This window comes from Microtus ochrogaster, chromosome 5, assembly GCF_000317375.1.
Source record: "Microtus ochrogaster isolate Prairie Vole_2 chromosome 5, MicOch1.0, whole genome shotgun sequence".
Taxonomy (NCBI): Eukaryota; Metazoa; Chordata; class Mammalia; order Rodentia; family Cricetidae; genus Microtus; species Microtus ochrogaster.
Window position 1 is genome coordinate 75420476 of NC_022012.1, and position 12916 is coordinate 75433391.

At 41.8% G+C, this 12916-nt stretch overlaps 1 protein-coding gene and 1 non-coding gene across 2 annotated transcripts in view; both read right to left on the reverse strand.

The window, feature by feature from the left end:
• Nucleotides 1-12531, reverse strand: part of Tipin (TIMELESS interacting protein) — a 19604-nt gene extending 7073 nt beyond the window's left edge. The window contains exons 1-6 of the mRNA XM_005372468.2: nucleotides 12430-12531; nucleotides 7244-7379; nucleotides 6125-6197; nucleotides 5822-5897; nucleotides 2812-2934; nucleotides 2545-2608 (exon numbers count right to left, since the gene is read on the reverse strand). Coding sequence (XP_005372525.2) covers nucleotides 2545-2608; nucleotides 2812-2934; nucleotides 5822-5897; nucleotides 6125-6197; nucleotides 7244-7373 — 466 coding nt within the window. The 5' untranslated portion in view covers nucleotides 7374-7379; nucleotides 12430-12531. The remainder of the gene's footprint in view (nucleotides 1-2544; nucleotides 2609-2811; nucleotides 2935-5821; nucleotides 5898-6124; nucleotides 6198-7243; nucleotides 7380-12429) is intronic.
• LOC113456131 lies at nucleotides 928-1062 on the reverse strand. The gene has a single exon (XR_003377001.1).
• Nucleotides 12532-12916: the final 385 nt, after the last annotated feature.

The window sequence follows — 12916 nt, forward strand, 5'->3', positions numbered from 1 at the left end:
AGTTCCAGGACAGGCTCCAAAACCACACCACAGAGAAACCCTGTCTCGAAAAACAAAAAAAAAAAAAAAAAAAAAAAACACAATTACTTAAAACCAACAGTTCTCATTCTGCCAGTCCCAACCTCTTTGGCAGTTGAACGACCCTTTCACGGGGGTCACATATCAGATATCCTGCATATCAGATATTTTACATTAAGATTCATAACAGCAAAATTACATTTATAATTACAGTAGCAATAAAAATAATTTTATGGTTGGGGGGTCACCACAACACAAGGAACTGTATTTAAGGGTCACAACATGAGAAAGGTTGAGAACCACTGATTTAATCCATAAGAAGATTCTGTACGGAATCCACTATTACTCACCATATATATTACTAGTTTAAAAAAAAAAAAGTATGGGGGGCTGGAAAAACAGCTCAGTGATTAAGAGCACTTGTTGCTCTTGCAGCAGACTGGAGTTTGGTTCCCAGCACCTATGCTAGGTAGCTCACAACTTCCTGTACAAACCTCTTAAGCAAAGAGTAGGTACTTAATGAAAACCTCTTGAGAGCATGTATGCAAACTCCGGCAGATTCCTGTAGGCTTTGATAAATATGGGCTTTGATATTGAAGAGAGAAAAAAAGAAACAATCTAACGCCAAACCAAGACACAGCAGAGGGTCTGAACTAGGCAGAAGATCATCAAAAGCACGCACACATATACACATCCACATACAGACGCACACATAATTAAAAATAAATGTTAGAAAGCTTTAAGTCGGGCAGTGGTGGTGCATACCTTTAATTCCAGCACTTGTGAGGCATAGACAGGCAGATCTCTGCGTTTAAAATCAGCCTGGTCTATAAAGCAAGTTCTAGGACAGTTAGGACTGTAACACAGAAAAATCTGTCTGAAAACCCCCTAAAAAGTTTTTAAAATATTTATGTATGGAGCCATCGCACAGAAAATCTGATAACTATACAGACTCTGTCGGCAGGAACCAACTGTTTTGATGTATGTGACCGTCTATGGTTGCATTGTACAACTAACAAATGCAATCAATGCCAGAACAGTCACATAGGTCTTCCTAAAGTTCTATAGCCACGGATCTGGTTCTTTTGAACTTTTTTTTTCTTGCATACCCCAAGTTAATCTCAAACTCACTATGTTATCAAAGCTGGCCTTGAACTTCTATGTCTCCTATTTCCACCTCCCAAATGCTGGAATTACAGACATGTGTTACCACACATAGCTCAAGAGTCTACATGTTGAATGGAATATAAAATTCTATCAACAAATTATTCTACCTAACTTCCCAGAGATAGGTTTTCTAATGGTTTATATGCATATGAGCACTCTAGTTTGATGGGTAGTTGTACTAGCAAGAACTATAAACCATCAATGAAGTCAGCAGGTTCTCAAAACAAGCTTCACAAACTTTAGTCAATCCCTGGAACCTACATAATGGAAAAATCAACTCCAGAAGTTGTCTTAATCTCCACACACATGCCATGACACAAGAGCACAAAAATAATATAAATGTTAAAAATTTCCCTATTTCATAAATATTTTCTATAACATGTCTAATGATACAATTGTATCCTTTTTTGATAGTTTATGCATCTAAGTCAGGGTCTCAGTATGTATCCCCCGCTATACTTGGAGCTCTTTATGCAAACCAGGCCTTGAACTCAGAAGGCTCTGCCTGCCTCTGCTTCCTGAGTGCTGGAATTAAAGGTGAGTGCACCACCCTGCCAGGCTACAATCATATCTTTAGGAAATAAATTTCAAGAAGGAAGGAGTCAAGGGAAGGTAACATGAACATGAAAGAAGTACAATGATATACACATAAAAATCTCATAACGAGCCGGGCGATGGTGGTGCACGCCTTTAATCCCAGCACTCGGGAGGCAGAAGCAGGTGGATCTCTGTGAGTTCGAGACCAGCCTGGTCTACAGAGCTAGTTCCAGGACAGGCTCCAAAGCCACAGAGAAACCCTGTCTCGAAAAAAAAAAAAAAAAAAATCTCATAACGAAGCATATTCTTTTGTAGGGGAGAAGTTGAGACAGGGTCTCCCTCTATAATTTTGGCTATCCTGGAACTATGTTGACTAGGTTGGCATTCAACTCACAAAGATCCACCCGCCTCTGACTCCTAAGTGCTGAGGTTAAAGGCATCTACCACTATACATGCCTGAAACTCATTCTTTCCTACACTAACTAAAACTAATAAAAAAGAAACAAGTATCAAATGTAACTATTACTGGGCTAAAGAGATGTCTTCATGGGTAAGGGCACCTGCTGTCAAGCCTGAAAACCTGAGTGCAATCCCTGGGATTGACAAGGTGGAAGGCTGTCCTCTGCAGTCTATCCCCACATAAATAAATAGGAGCTCATTACACTCACACCTAACTACATTCTACATTTACCAAAAGACTTAACTGTACTGTAGTTACATAAACATGGGTTAAGGTCTCAGTTGTGTATATATAATCTCCTACTTCAGTTATACCCATTTCTAAAAGCTAAATTGTGATAAAGTAAATAAACTTGTAATTACCATTATTGTTAACAAAATCTTCATGTACAATAGGGAGATCAAGTCGAATTCGTTTTAAACAGGTCTGAAAAAAAGACATTTTTCCACTTTTATCAATAAGTTAGAGATGAAACAACTACTTATTTATATCTGAAAGTTATTCTTCAAATAATGACTATTAATTTTCCTGTCTAACAAGACAGATTTCAAAAGAAAGAGCCACGAATAGCAATTCAGCCTCCTTGTACTACTTAGACTGTGAATGACATTCACGATAATCACACTTACCTGAACCTCCTTTTTATTTCCCAGGTTTTCAACTCTGTCAATAAAATCTTCAAATTGCAGTTTGGGGAATAGCCTATGTGCCCAGTGCTCCATGTGTCTGATTAGCGTTTTCAAGTCTTCAGCCTGACACATAAAAATAAAAATGCTGAACAGAAGACTCAATCTCACAGCTGACCCTGTCAGCAGATTTTAGCATTTAAAGGCAATGCCAAAGTCACTGCTGTCATATTTATAAGGCTAAGAAACTTTTAGAAAGAAACAGAAAATTCTAAAGCTTAGAAGACCACAATCTCAGAAAGTGTTAAGAGCACTGAATACAGATTTTGTTGTAGACACAGATTTTTAGAAATTAGAAGAAAATATGTATGTATGTGTGTATGTATGTATGTATGTATGTATGTATGTATGTATGTATGTATGTATAAAATAGGACTGGGAAGACAGTTCAGATGGTTAAGAGCCTGGAGAATAAGGCTGAGAACCGATGTTTAAACCCTAGCCCCACATAAAACATCCCTGTATAGTGGCTGAACTAGATACTTATGTCAACTTGACACAAGTGAGAGTCACTGGCGAGGAGGGAGCCTCGCCTGAGAAAATGCCTCAATAAGATCAGGCCTGGGGGGCTGGAGAGATGGCTTCGTGGTTAAGAGCACTGGTTGCTCTTCCAGAGGTCCTGAGTTCAATTCCCAGCAGCCACATGATGGCTCACAACCATCTGTAATGAGATCTGGTGCTCTCTTCTGCCATGTGGGCATACATGGAGGCAGAATGTTGTATACACAATAAATAAATAAATCTTAAAAAAAAAAAAAAGATCAGGCCTGTAGGGTATTTTCTTAATTAGTAACTGATGTGAGATGGCCCAGCCCATTGTGGGTGGTGCCATCCCTGGGCAGGAGGTCCTAAGTTCTGTAAAAACAAAACAAACAAACAAACAAAAAAAAAAACAAAAACAAGCTGAGCAAGCCAGGGAGAGCAAGCCAGTAAGCAACACCCCTCCACAGCCTCTGCTTCACCTCCTGCCTCCAGGTTCCCGACTTCCTTTGATGATGAACAAAATGGAAGTGTAAACCAAATAACAACTTCCTCCCCAACTTTCTTTTGGTCATGGTGTTCCATCATGGCAACAGAAATCCTAACTAAGACAGTGGCAGACCTCTGCAGTCCTAGTGCTGAAGAAACAAAGACTGAGGCTCACTGCACAGAGCCTGAAGAAGCACACCTGAAGTTGACCTCTGGCAACAACACACACACACACACACACACACACACACACACACACACACACACACACCGAGGGGAAACAGCAGTACAAAGTTAGAACAAAGCTGCCAGGCATGGTGAAACACAGTTTTGATGCAAGCACTGGGGAGGCAGAGGTGGGCAGATCTCTGAGTTAGAGGCCAGCCTGGTCTACAAGAGCTAGTTCCAGGACAGACTCCAAACTACAGAGAAATCCTGTCTCAAAAAACCAAACAAACAAACAAAAAAGAACTAGACACTGTTGAGTGTCTTAGAGACACATGATCAACAAAAGCAGTGTTAATTATCAGGAAACTTAAAATGATTCTTTAAGAGAAGGCAAAGTAAATTTTATTCTTGTAAACTATAAGGTACAAATATGGGCTTAGAGACTCAGACTAAAGCCATGTTAAACATGGGGGTAAAAAAAAAAAAAGAGAGACACACAACATTGTTCTTTTAATTCTTCCAAGTACCCTTTCTATTCACTATTTCTCAGGGGTTACCACAGATTAACAACAGAATCTGTGATATATGCATCATAGTAGACCCAGTTTCACTTATTTTTAAAAACATAAAAGCTCTAAAATAAAACAGGTGTGATGACATAAGCCTTTAATCCCACCACTTAGAAGGGGCAAGCAGATCTCTATGAATTTAAGGCTGGTTATTACTCACTGTTCTACTGCTCTTAAGAGGCACCATGACCACAGTCACAATCAATCAATCAATCAATCAATCAATCAATAAATAAAAATTAAGGGGCTGGAGAGATGGCTCAGCAGTTAAGAGTACTTACTGGCTACTCTTCCAGAGGTCCTGAGTTCAATTCCCAGCAATCATATGGTGGCTCACAACCAACCACAATGAGATCTGGTGGCCTCTTCAGGCATGCAAACAGAACACTGTGTACATAGTAAATAAATCTTTTTTTTTAAGCATTTAAATGGGGTCTCGTTTACAATTTCAAAGGTTTAGTCTATTATCATCATGGCAGGGAGCATGTTGGCATGCAGGCAGGCACTAGAGCAGTGAAGGGGCCTAACTTAACATCAGTACAGCCATGACAGGCTGCAGGGCTACAGCTGAGCTCAAGGATCTCTGATCTACCTGCTATGCTGGAGCCTAAGGAGACTGCAAGCTCGAGCTTGCAATAAAGGCTTTTTGCTTTTGTATATGAACTCAGACTCCTGGTGGTCTGTGGGGGCCTCATGACAAAGGAATAATCATTAGTAGCTGAGAGCTACATCTTGATCCACAGGCAGAGAGAGCAGGACTGAGCCTTCCAGGTGCTTTTGAAACCTCAAAGCCCAAAGCCAGGGACAAGGCCACATCTCCCAATCCACTAATCCTTTTAAATAGTGCCACTCCCCAATGACTTAAGCTTTTAAATATGAGGGGGTGGCATTCCTATATAAATCACCATAGCTAGTCAGGGCTAGATAGTGATACTCTGTCTCAAATTAAAATAAAATACATAAGTAAAAGTCTAAAACAAAAACCAGGGCCGGGCGATGGTGGCACACGCCTTTAATCCCAGCTCTCGGGAGGCAGAGACAGGCGGATCTCTGTGAGTTAAAGACCAGCCTGGTCTACAGAGCTAGTTCCAGGACAGGCTCCAAAGCCACAGAGAAACCCTGTCTCGAAAAACAAAAAAACAAACCAGGGCCGGAATGTACTCCAGGAGTACTGTTTAGCACACGTTCAAGCACTTGCCCAGGACCCGAAGTCCAGTACTAAGAAAGAGGAATCAAATGTTTCTTACCTCATGACCTTTCCCCTTGAATTTTATCTTATCAAACATATGCCTTAAGGCTGGAAGCCCTCTCTCTGAAGTTAATCTGTGAAAACAAATATATTTGAAATTTCAGATTTTCTAGTCATGACAAAACCAAGACCACAAGAAAAAATATTTCCTCCCCAATCGGAAAAAAGAAAGAAAAAAAAATGTTTATGGGGGGGGTGCTTACAAACTATCTGATTTCCAAATCGTTCAACCAAACCTTACAACAGTTGAAGAAAAACACTATGTGGAAAACTTTAAATGTATGAGAGTAAATGTCCATACCTAGTAGCATCTAGCTTGGGTAGATTCCTTTTAACTGTTCTCCTTGGTGGTACAGGAACAGGTGCTCCACTCCCTAATTGTAGTGAAACAGACAGAAATTTAGTGTTTAAAAATTTAAGGCCTTGGGCCCTCAAGATGAATCAGTGGGTAAAGGCATTAGCCACCAAGCCTGACTGACTACTTATGCTCAATTCCCCCATACCCACATCATGGATGGGACAACTGGCTCCTGCAAGTTGTCCTCTGACTTCCATATACACATATAATGGCACCCATATGCCCACAAGCATTCAGATACACACAAATAAATAAATGCTATAATTTTTTAAAATTCAAGTCTTATTTACAAAATATATCAGGGCTGGAGAGATGGCTCAGTAGCTAAGAGCACTGATTGCTCTTCCAGAAGAGCTGGGTTCAATTCCTAGCACCCAAATGACGCTAACAACAGTCTGTAACTCCAAGATCTGACACCCCCACATAGACATACATGCAGGCAAAACACCGATAATTTCTAAATTAACCTGCTATCATTTCTTTTTTCTTTTTTCTCATCTTTTCTTATTTATTTATTTATTAAAGATTTTTGTCTCCTCCCTGCCACCGCCTCCCATTTCCCTCCCCCTCCCCTGCTATCATTTCTAAATTAATCTGCTAAAGTAGAATTGTGAAAACAAGGCTAACCTGGAATATATTATGAAACCTTGTCTTAAAAACCAACAAAAACAGGCTGGAGATGGCTCAGGTATTAATAGCACTGGCTGCTCTTCCAGAGGATCCTAGTTCAATTCCCAGTACCCACACGGCAGCTTACAACTGTCCATAACTCCAGTACCAGGGGATCTGACACCTTCATATCAACGCACATAAAATAAAAGTAAAATAAATTATAAAATTTAAAACCAACAAACAAACCAGGCAGTGATGACACATGCCTTTAATCCCTGTACTAGAGGCAGAGGCAGGCAGATCTCTGAGTTTGTGGCCAGTCTGGTCTATGGAGAAAGTTCCACAACAGCCAGGGATATAGGGAGAAATCCTGTCTCAAAAAAGCAAAAACCAAACCAAACAAAGAAAGAAACAAACTCAAGGGACATTTGTGAAATTATCAATACAGACCTTCATCAGGTTCAGGTTCTGCAGTATCTCTCTCAGGAGAGGCTGGAGGTGGGAAGGGAGGAAAAGTTTCATCTTCTATATGATCATAATCTGGTATTTCAAACAAGCCATTTTCTTCTTGTTCTAACATCTTTTCCTCCAGAAGAAAAAAAAAAAAAACAAGCTATTTTTATCCATCCCAAACAGCCTTCCTAACTGTCACACAATCTAATTTCATTCACAATGAAAGCCATGTTTCAATCACTTAAACCACATTTCAAATTCATCCAAAATAAAAAGTAGAGAAGACAGTAAATATGGAGGAAAATGACTAACCAGAACCAAGTAGTAATGTAGTCCCTACAACTAAACGACTACATGTTTTTTAATATTGATATACAGGAGTGTTTTGCCTGCTTGTATGCCTGCGGAGACCAGAAGACATCAGACCATTAGGAATTCAAGTTATAGTTTGAAATACCTATCTATCTATCTATCTATCTATCTATCTATCTATCTATCTATCTATCCATCCACTCTCTCTCTCTGGAGAGAGAGAGACAGAGAGAGAGAGACAGAGAGAGAGTTATACTACCAAGTAGATGAGAATCAAACCCAGGTCCTCTGGAAGAACAGCCAGTAATCTAAATCACTGAGACATCATCACTCCAGTCCCCAGGTTACGAATTTTTGTTTTGTTTTTTCGAGACAGGATTTCTCTGTGCAATAGTTCTGGCTGTCCTGGAGTTACAAATAGACATCCCTATTATTCCTTTTGCAGCTCTCAAGTGTGTCAAGGGCATTTAAGCTCATCATATACAAAACTGAATAACTAAATGATCTCAATTCGGTGAGTGATGCCCATCAAGCTGTTCAAGTTAAAGACTTACAAGTCACCTTTGACACTTCCTTCTTGCACTCACTCAATATATTCTGCCTATTTAATTTTCGAAATATTCCTTTAATATTTTTCCTTCAGCCAGGTGATCATGGCATATGCCTCTAAGTCCAGCACTCAGAAGGCAGAAGCAGGTGGATCTCTGAGTTTAAGGCCAGCCTGGTCTATAGAGCTAGTTTCAAGACAGCCAGGGCTACATTGAGACGCCTGTATCAAAATGCATGGAGCTGGATGTGATAGTACACACGTTAAGCGCAGCACTAAGGAGGCAGAGAGACAGGCAGATCTGAGTTGAGGCCAGTATGATCTACATAGTAAGTTCAGGACAGCTACGGCTAGAGACACTGTCTTAAAAAAAGAAAAAAAAAATTCAGTGGAGAAAAATAATGTTTGCTAGGCATGGTGGCACCTGTAATCCTAGCATTTGAAAGAAAGAAAATCAAGAATTCAAAGTCAGCCTTGGTTACATAACAAAGTTCAAAGCTGGCCTGGACCAAGAGATCCTTTTTATTTTTTTATTTTTTGGTTTTTCGAGACAGGGTTTCTCTGTGGTTTTGGAGCCTGTCCTGGAACTAGCTCTTGTAGACCAGGCTGGTCTCGAACTCACAGAGATCCGCCTGCCTCTGCCTCCCAAGTGCTGGGATTAAAGGCGTGCGCAACCACCACCCAGCTAAGAGTTTGGAGAGATGGCTCAGTGGTTAAGAGCACTAGCTCCTCTTCCAGAGGACCCACGTTCAATTCCCAGCACCCACATGGCAGCTCACACAGCCTGTAACTTCAATTTTAGGGGCTCCAACATCTTCATACACATGTATACAAGTATAACATGAATGCACATGAAATAAAAATAAATTAAAAAATAAAATTTTACTGGGCAATGGTGGGAAGGCCTTTAATCCCAGCACTCAGGAGGCAGAAGCAGGTGGATCTAAGTTTGAGGCCAGCCTGCTCTACAGATCCAGTTCCACGACAGTCAGGGCTATCCAGAGAAACCATCCTGAAAAGACTAAAAAACATACAAACAAAAGAATAAAATTTATACCATGTCAACTTCACTTCATATCTCTCATACTTTCTCCTTTAATTCCTTAAAAGAACAATTTCCACTATAAAAAATCTGGATGCTTATTTGATAAAGTAATTTTTTGTTTTGGGTTTTTTTTTTGGGGGGGGGGGCGGGGGTTACGAGACAGAGCTTCTCTCTATAACCCAGGCTGTCCTGGAACTTGCTCTGTAGACCAGGCTGGTCTTGAACTCAGAGAACCACTGTCTTTGCCTCCTGAGTACTAGAATTAATGGCATGCACCACCACCTCCCAACAAAGAATTATTTTTACCTATGTGTTTGCCTGGGTTTGTATGTAACATGCATATGTAAATGTCCAAAGAAGCAAAAGGTGATATAAGCAGGTTTGAGTGGTGGAAAGAGAACCCAGGTCCTTTTCAAGAGCAGTAGATCTCTGACATTCACTGAGCACCGTTTCTTGTTGTTTGAAATAAGGTCATATATAGGCTAAGCTGGCCTCCAATTCCTGATCCTCCCGCCTCTACTCCCCAAGTGCTAACAGTACCTACTTTTATTTTGAAAGCTCGTCCCTGACCCCTAATTTCTTTCAAATATTAACTATTACCTCATCAGGAAAACCTATCTCAAATCAGGAATGTTGAGACTTTCTGTAATCTCAAAAGGTAGAGGAAGGAGGAACCAGAGTTCAAGGCCATCCTCAATTATTTCAAGGCCAGCCTGAGACTCTTAGACAGACTATTTAAATGTCCCTAAATTTTTTGTTTGTTTGTTTTTTTGTTTTTTCGAGACAGGGTTTCTCTGTGGCTTTGGAGCCTGTCCTGGAACTACCTCTGTAGACCAGGCTGGTCTCGAACTCACAGAGATCCGCCTGCCTCTGCCTCCTGAGTGCTGGGTGGTGGCGCACGCCTTTAATCCCAGCACTCGGGAGGCAGAGGCAGGCGGATCTCTGTGAGTTCGAGACCAGCCTGGTCTACAAGAGCTAGTTCCAGGACAGGCTCCAAAGCCACAGAGAAACCCTGTCTCGAAAAAAAAAAAAAAAAAAAATTAACACCACCATACAGAAGTTTCACAGGAACCATCATCTCTCTATTAGGTTTTATTTAATGTTAAGTCTCCTATAATGAAATGTACCTTTCTTAGAACAAAAGTCAGACAGGTCTCTTTGTGTTCCACTACTATATCCCAAATTCAGTATACAACAGATAATATATTTACTACAGGAAGGAAATAAAAAAGAATTCCAAATGATATAGAGTATAGTCTCAATACTTAGAAGTCTAAAATAGAAACCCAGGAATCCAGTCTGGGCAACAGTCCTTGCCTATACAAACACACCCACAATACACAATGCAGTGGTAGCTCAGTTGGTGGAAGGCTTGGTTAGCATCCACAAGACCCTGGGTTCAATTTCCAGTATGTCATAAACCAGATGCATGTATAGGGGTGCATTGGTTTGCAACCCCAGCCCTCAGGATCAGAAATTCAAAGTTATCTTCAGCTGGGCCAAGCCCAGACCAGTTTGGGCTACATGAGAATCCCCATCTTTAAAAATAAAAAGCTTGAGCTGGAGGTTGAAAATACAGGTCGCTGTTACAGAGGTCCTAAGTTCAGACGCCAGCACCCACACTGAACAGCTCACTAACGCCTCTAACTACAGCTTCAGGGGATTTGACACCTGGCCTCATGTGCACTTATTCCTGCCTCACTCATTCTTAGAAAGTAAATCTCAAAAACAGTAAATTTCACCAGGCGGTGGTGGGGTACACGTTTAATCCCAGCACCGAGGCAAATTATCTCTTTGAGTTTAAGGCCAGCATGGTCTACAGAGTTCCAGGACAGCTAGGACTACCTGAAGAAACCCTGTCTCAAACAAACAAACAAACAAACAAACAAAAAACAAAAGAATGCATAAATTTCCAAAGTTTCCTCCAAAACTAAACATATTTGGACTCAAACATGTTTAAAACACCCCAATCAGGGCTGGAGAGATGGCTCAGCAGTTAAGAGCAGTGACTGTTCTTCCAGAGGTCCTGAGTTCAATTCCAGTAACTACCTGGTGGCTCACAACCACCCATGATGAGATCTGGTGCCCTCTTCTGGCCTGCAGGCAGACATACAGGCAGAACACTGTATATAAAATAATATTTAAAAATAAAAAAATAAAAAAACCCAATCAGGCGGGTGGTGGTGACTCACGCCTTTAATCCCAGAACTCGGGAAGCACAGGCAGGTGGATCTCTGTGAATTCGAGACCAGCCTGGACAGGCTCCAAAGCTACAGAGAAAACCCAAAAACAAAAAGCCACCGATCTACAAAAACAAAACAAAAACCCCCAATCTAGATTTAACTTTTATTATGATTTTTACTTATTATTGGTGTGTGTATATAATGTGAATGGGCAAGAGGAACCCTGGACTCAGGTCTTCCACCTTTCCATGAGCTTTCCAAGCACCATCTTTATCTGTGGAGCATCTAGCTGGCCCCAGTTCTAAATTCTATGACCATAAATCTATAAAAACAAAGCACTGACTCTGATAATAAACGGCTATGTCTTTGAGTAAGTTTTATGAACCATGGTTTTGAGGAGCAAAAAGAAAGTTACATAGTATGTTTAGGGCTGGAGACTGCAGCTCTTAGCCTAGCCCCAGACAAGCGCCCCAAGCCTCCAAACATCTAGTGCCATCCCAATGGGAGTTTGAAAACAGGGCTTAAAACTACAATAACCAGAAAATAAACAATAAAGCACAAGGTGGGGCTTATCAGTACACTCGTTTCTCTTAGCACACGGCAAGTGTCGTTCGCTAGGTGTCTTTCTCCCCTTGACAATATTTTTGTCTACTTCCCCCTCATGGTCCTCAAACTCCCAGAGAAGTATGGGGGTAACAAATTCAGCATCCGACTGGCAACTCCTGCCCACACCTCTTACTAACCTACTTTATTTCCAGCTGTCAAACAAGCTCCTCACCTTAAAGGACTCCGGCATCCTGACTCACCCTGGGTGCCACCCCTAAAAATATCACGTCTCCCTTCCCTCTTCTCGAGGCTTCTCATCCTCCCTCCCGGCCAGTCCACTTCATTCACCCCCCATTCCCCGTCCCGACGGTTGGCGCGAAGGGTGTGTGCGCGCGGTGGAGGCCCGCCATGCTCCCGCCCGCTCCGCCCGGTCCTCCTCAGCACAGCAGCCTAGCTCCTGCCGCCCCAGTTCCAGCGCCCCGCGCCGAAATTCCAGAACCTCCGGCGAAACGGCTTCTACCAGAGACTCCCTCACCGAACTGGGTCTCACCTCCAGCAAACGGCCAGACCGTAGACAGCGCGAACAGTGCCTCTCGCGAGACTCAGGAACACACTCCGCGAGAAGAGCTGTAAAGTTTGGCGCCAACAGAGCCCGAGCGGCCTGGGCGGGGCCTAAGAACCTGAGCCCCGCCCACCTGGGTTCGGAAGCCTTCTCGCCCCCCCCCAGCCTATTTTCAATAGCATGAAGCTCAGAATTCGTACTTTCTAGGCACTTTATTGGCCTTCGAAATAGGTCTCCGTTCTTAGAAACCGGGTGGTGGAAGCCGGGCGTGAGAATGCACGTCTGGAATCCCAGCCCTCGGGAAGCTGAGGCAGATGGATCTCTGTGAGTTCGAGGCCAGCCTGATCTATAAAACCAGTTCTAGGTCAACCAGAGCTGTTATACAGAAAAACCCTGTTTCAAAATGCAGACAAACAGCAACAACAAGAATGAGATAAAGGTGATAGAGACATGTCTTTTTTTTTTTTTTTTTTTT